This window comes from Pungitius pungitius, chromosome 1 (genome assembly GCF_949316345.1).
Source record: "Pungitius pungitius chromosome 1, fPunPun2.1, whole genome shotgun sequence".
Lineage (NCBI taxonomy): Eukaryota > Metazoa > Chordata > Actinopteri > Perciformes > Gasterosteidae > Pungitius > Pungitius pungitius.
This window is the reverse complement of record NC_084900.1, coordinates 32,039,243-32,045,805: the sequence shown is the minus strand read 5'-3', so window position 1 is coordinate 32,045,805 and position 6,563 is coordinate 32,039,243. Positions and strand designations below refer to the sequence as shown.

The window sequence follows — 6,563 nt, the reverse complement described above, 5'->3', positions numbered from 1 at the left end:
AGTTAGCATGCTCAGCTCTATTTAAAAACTAATCTTCATATCGAACAATCAGCACATCAACTTAGGCTTTGTAGCCTTGAACATTTCTCTTCTTTCGTTTCTTTTAACTTAAAAAGGACCATCTCAATGTCTCCCATCTACTGACATGTGGTCTTTATGAATTGTATGTACACCAGCTCGGACGATTCACAGCCTCACATAAAAAATGAAAAAACAAGATGATTAGATTGAGGTGCCAAATAATTGTTTGACAGCCATAAAGAACTCAATAAAACCTTGGCGAAATGATCACATCCCAGTACAGAGCTGGGCTGAATGGTCCATGTTGATGCATCTTAATACTACTCTATTCTATATACAACAATACTGGGGAAGAGGTTACGGTAATTTAATTGAATGCACAACGTGATAGACAACTGTTCATATCCTGTCCCCTGTCAACTAAGGCTTCTTCAAAACATTAGACCTGCATTACATTACATTTAATTTAGCTGAAGCTTTTACCCAAAGCAACTTACAATAAGTGCATTCTACAAAGAGGGACAACAAGAAACCATCACCCCGATCTGTTCCTCACGTCATCCTAGAAGCTGATGGATGGACGATGAAAGGAAGGATTTATGTCCTTTTCTCTCCTCCACACTTCGATAATTTCTTTCAGAGAACAAACTGGAAGCTCTCCCTGCTACCTCAGAAATACCACACAGGTCTGCAATGAGGGTACAAACATTTCCGGACATCGCTTCATTCAACAAGTTGTAAGCTAATGAGAAAAAACTGGAATTTGGATGTGGTTAAGCAGCAAGGCAGTGGGGAGGTACCACTGCTACTGAAATCTCTGAATATTCTGTTTGGATGCCTGAGGCAAAACAAGGTTAAGACACTTGTCTCTGTTTATTCATCATCCAGCAGACATCCGGCATCCCACATTGCTGGCCTGGATGCACTAACAAGTTGATTAATGCTCTGGTGTGCGGTCCAAATTTGCTCTGCTCTGCCTTCTCTCAATCCTCCATCTGCCAGCTCCAGCCCGCTCAACGCAGGAACGTTGCCTTTTAAAGGAGCGATCAGCGCGGAGCTGGTGAGGGAGACCACGATAACGCTTTCCACGCTTTAAGGACATGCGGCGTCATATTGTGTGCCTTATTGTAAGAAATAAATAGTACACTTACAGTATAACGGCCTGTTCTGTGCTGAATGTCTCTGCATCGAGCATCCCCGGTTTACAAGATTCACCTTAACCACTTCTTCTTTCTCTATCTGGGAAATACCAAAGTATTCCTAACTCAGACCCGATAAAGCAATCGTATTTAAGAGACTGAGGTTTGCTTAAGTGTCTCGATCGCACAGCATTATACTGCAGTCACAATAATGACCCACTAAATAACTGTAAAGATATATGCCACCTCAGTTGTATGATGCAATGTGGAGACCAAATAGTAGTAGGTTGCTATGAGTAACATTTCTTTTTTTTAAACCTTGTCATGAGGGACCTTTCCATTCATAGTGAAAGTTAGACAATGTGTTTTAACATTGTTACTTGCTAAAGTGATCCATGGAAAAGGAGCTTAGAAAATGATCAGTTGGCGCTGACCTCTGTGACAAATGAAATTCGCTGAATTTGCTTTAAAAGGAAGGCTTTGTGTGACTCACCTTTGCAAAGCATTTATTTTTGTAGGAGTGCCTTTGACTTGCACAACTCAATGTGCATTAATTCATTATTTTTTCCCCAACATTTGCAGACATCCGGCTTCCCTGGTCTTCCCACTTGGCTGTCCATGGCAGGCATGTCCTAAGAATCCCTAAATAATTCATTTATCCTTGTCTTATGTCTGCCTGCTTCCCTCCCTGTGAGTCTGGGGTAGTCTTGGTAAGTTCATGGGCCTTTAGGAAGCACAAGGCTTGTGGTCTAAGAGGGCCAGCAAAGGCATGCATTATATTCCTCTGAAGCCCAAAAAAAGGTTACAGACTGCTCAGGCTGACTGTGGGTCACATGATCACGCTGATCCGGCGAGTTTTCAGATGGCCACCAACTCCCAAAGTCGCAGTGTAATCTGGATCCATTATGCCCACAGGAAAGCTTCTCATAGTTTTAATATATCTCATAACCTAGCGTATTTCCATGGACACTGATCATAATAATGCCCCCCCCCTCAGGATCAATTAAATTTGATTCTTATTATCTTTGCTTTAACACAATTTAAATACTGTGCTTCTCAATCGAGTTTCCTGAGGCCCAGGGTGCTGCTGGCTTTCTCCCTTCAAAGGCCGTTAACTGGTGTTCCCCTTTCAGCCCAGATGGATATCAGCCCCCTCGTTGACTGTAAGGGTTTCTTAGAAACTAGAAGGATTAATTGGAGTATTAATAAATGAAATGAATTGGTAGAATGTATAAAACACGAGAACTGTGAGCTAGCAGAGAAAGAGTGAATGGTAAGTGGTCCTCCGGTTTCTGATATCCAATCACTATCATCTGACAGTTATTGATGTACCACTTGAAGCAGCGCTTTGATTCTCTTTGAGTGTCCGGCAGCGGAGAAAACAGCGTCGCATGGGGATTTATTTACTCGACTCAGAGAGGCTGACTCGGAGCAATGAGGAGGGGATGGTGGAATGAAAGGAAGAGGACTGAGAGGTAGTTTAGTGGTGGTGGGGGGGGGGGGGGCACAGCTGTGGAGGAACAAGCATCCCTGTATTCATCCCTTTTGGCTCTCAGGCTGGAGAGGTCTCAATAAGGACACAGGACGGCCCCCTCTGTCGAGCAGCGAGGAGCCAGATGTCTCATCCCTCTTCTGCCTTCATTGCAGAAAAAACTCACTCAAGAAAGACTTCAACACCTGCAAGAGCTTCTCCAGAGCGCTCATTACAAACATTACAAACTTCTGTTTCACCGGGTGGCATTGATCTATTCTGTTCTTCCGTATCAAAGAAGTACTACGAAAATGGGTTTAGGGTATTTTCACACATTGTTATATAAAAAAGTAATATATCTTTCTAATGTGATAGCTGCACATTCCACAGGTGTTAATTTCTCAACTTTCAGCAGGTCGGACTGACACTGTACGATAATAAAGACCTGTTTAATGAATTGAATGACATTTTCTAAATGTCTAAAAGATAAAATCTTTCCTCTTTTTCCTTATGGTAAAACAACACGTTTAAGACAGTTATTTAAGTGATCATATTTAATACGTTTAATCCTCATGTGTTTCACTGGTGTCTCTAAAGTGTCTTACTCCAGCCCTGAAGAACAGTAGAAGGCAAAACAGAGCAGTCATGCTAACATAAGATCTCAACACTAAATTCATCGCTGCCCAGAAGTCGGGATGCGAGGTCACTGACTGTCCCCGGCCCAGGTGGACGTAGACCAGCAGACGGATCTCAGCAGCCCTGTGACCCTCCAGCCAGCAGTAGTAGACACCTAATTAACAGAAATGCTGTCTTAGTCAAATCAAACCATCGTTGGTGATGTATAAGTAATTACAAAAAAATTAGTCGTTGGTACCCGAGTCCGGGGTTTTTGCAGGTTGAAACACCAAGTTGTGCCCGGTGTCTAAATGCAGCCTGGGGTGCGTGGCGCTGAGGTTACGACCCGCCAAGCCCTCAGATCGATAGATGGGTTTAATGCCTCTGTCCCAGGCCACAGCCATGTTGGGACGCGCCCCGGGACAGCCCAGGGTCAGGCTGCGGTCCGACGGGGTGCTCAGGTAGAACACTGGCAGCGAAGCAGAACTGCAAAAACAGAAACGCAGAGAGGTTGGAGGTATCTCAGAAAATTCAGTAAAACCAGGAAATATATATTTTTTCATAACATTATTTTTAAGCAAATATTGATGGCATGGATTCAACAGGTGGTGGATGTGTAATTCTGGACAATAATGATCTAATCCAGAACAAAATAGTCTGAACAGATTTATGCTCCAGAAAACATAACTCCTGTTAATTCTGGTGCCACTGACTTTTTTTACCATGCAAACAACTACGACAAATGATGAATTTTACTGTGAGTAGCCATGCTCCTCTGGGGTGAAGTTTAAATGTTTAATTAAATAAGAGCAGCATTAACACTGGAACATGGTAAATCCCAACAACTTTACTAAATAATATGTCTGCATTGATAATGCTTGGTTAATAGTGGTTATCGGTTGGCTACTTGCTTACTTCAATCCAAGAAATGCCATCAGAGCAATGATTTTGGGGGATAGAGAAGCTTGATCTTCACAAGCTACTTCACAGCTTTTGACCTCCATCTTGGCCCCGAAGCCGCTTTGCTTCAGTCGTCCGAACGCCCCGGGCACTGCTCCTGAGCCGCAGGAGGTGACCGTCTGATTGGCCCGTCTGAAGCGCACATGCAGGTAGTGCGAGTGGACATGGCACAGTCCCACACGCACCTGCTCTCCGGGTAGTCCACAGCGATCGCAGACTGACCAGGGCCTGAAGCTGGTGAAGACCTGGTACAGCGGCTTAGTGGAGCCGAGTCCTTTCCTTTCTTCAATTGTCTGGCTGATACTTTCAGAAGGGGGCCTGGAAGCATCACATTTGAATTGGGAGTCACTTAAATCAGTGGTTCGTCGTGGGTTTGTCATTCACCGTGATGAAGAGGAAAGGAACACGGATTTGGGGACCACACAATAAAAACGTCCAGTTTCTGATCACTGGTTGTTTCATCACATTTTTTCGTCATTGATGCCAAAAAATGGACAGCTTGCATATCAAATTTACAAAAAAAACCCATTGACTATGTGTCTCGTCACCCGCGCATGAAGCTGAGCGTACGGGCCTCCTGGATGTCCACGTCGTAGGCGTAGAAGAAGTCTTTGTGTGCCGAGCCGCAGATGTAGATGCCGGAGTCGCCGGGCTCTGCTCTGAAGATCAGCAGGCTGAAGAGACGGATGGAGAATCGACTCCGCAGCCCGCCGCTGTGAGGGACACTGTCAGGGTCAAGCAGGCTGTTGCCATGGTGATCTGTCAGGGCTCTGGTCTCCTTGGAGCCCCTCAAATGTTTCCTAAAGAACCACACGACTGATTGGACCTGAAACACACAGGGATCTGAATAATTTAAATGTATCTTCTGCTAGTCGATAATGTTGATTAATTGATTAATACCACGATCTGGAATCACTTTATCAGACCATGTGAATAAAGTCAAAGACATTCTCTTTTTCTTGCCAATCTTGATATAGCCGCTCAATATGTCTGTTTTAAATAAACTCCTTAAATCTAACTAAATGCTGTGGATTGCAGCTGCAGAGCAGCTTTGATTTAAGCAGCTGGTATTTTACAAAGAAAAGAGAACAGGACATTTTTTCCTGCACTGTTGTCAGGCTAATTACATCAATCAAACACTCAATCATGTAATAACCTTTGAGGATCACATCCTCCCTTTGTGTTTTTTTTATAATACAACCATGAAATGAAGTTTTGGCCTAAAATGATGGACTACATTAATGAGAAAAATGAGAAACATTGGGTTTTTGTTGAACTATAAGACCCATTTTAACAGCCGTGTGGTTCGTGATTCTTTGAATCCTCCTCCAGAACAATACTTTGTTTTGAACCAATGACATTCAAACAAAGTAAATATACGGTAAATATTTAGACTCTGCAGACAGTGCGGTTGCACTGGGATCCAACAATGTGTTGACTGATTGGCACCTCAGCCAACATCATGATAGACTGCAAGCTATGACAATATCTGACTATTGTCATCAGAGCAATATAACAATTTTTCTGTGCTGCATTATGTAACACGGCGGCATTGTACGTAAACCACAATACTAATTACGACTGAGGATATTAAAGCATGTCAACAGGATTAAGCCAATGTGTTGACGTCATGACTGCACCTGTTGTGGTTTGCAGTGGCAGGGCACCTCCACTGTGACTCCAGCCAGGAAGGCAGCGTTGGTGAAGGTCAGGAAAGCAGGGCAGGCTTTTCTAGCAAACGCATCCTGCTTATCCTCAGGAGCCTCGTAGCTCCACGCCTCGGGACTCAGGAGGAGGAGGAGGAGGAGGAGGAGGAGGAGGAGGAGGAGGGGAGAGGGGGATGGACAAAGCATTATAGGCTTCGCTGACAAAGCATGACAGGCTCACTCCTACTTTAGTACAAAAAAAAAACAAAGACGTCCGTCCAGGGGGAGGATTCAGGCATGTTTCACAACTGAACATTTGAACAGTTCATTTCAAAAGAAAACAGCTTTGATGGAATCTAACGAGCTCACAAAGGACCAGTCTTCTGTTGTCAACACAAACATTTTGAGTGCGGTGTCCTACTCTCATAAAACTCCCAGACACACCACAACTCCAGCCTTGGCTTGCGTCTTAGAACTTTCAAAATATATTCCGTGTACAGCTGGCTGGATTCAAATAAGCAATCCATCTGGTATCTCCTTTGTTCTGTGGACATTTTGACTAAGTCATAAGGAGCTCCTATCAATTACGTCTGCAGAAGGGTTTCTTGCTTTTCTTTGATTTTATGCAGATAAACTTCAGCTTTGCTCTGTTTTGGTTGCTATGGCAACGGCATGCAACGTCCTTCAAAAAGAAAGCCATGTTGGCCGACA

The 6,563-nt window shown here is 43.8% G+C and overlaps 1 protein-coding gene across 1 annotated transcript; it reads right to left on the bottom strand.

Moving 5' to 3' along the window:
* Window positions 1-3,194: 3,194 nt before the first annotated feature.
* Window positions 3,195-6,011, bottom strand: LOC119223286 (Ig-like V-type domain-containing protein FAM187A; the record flags this gene model as incomplete). Its single annotated transcript, XM_037480506.2, has 5 exons — window positions 3,195-3,421; window positions 3,506-3,732; window positions 4,162-4,524; window positions 4,755-5,032; window positions 5,847-6,011. Coding segments are annotated over 5 exons (1,260 nt in total), but the record flags the coding sequence as incomplete, so codon positions are not given.
* Window positions 6,012-6,563: the final 552 nt, after the last annotated feature.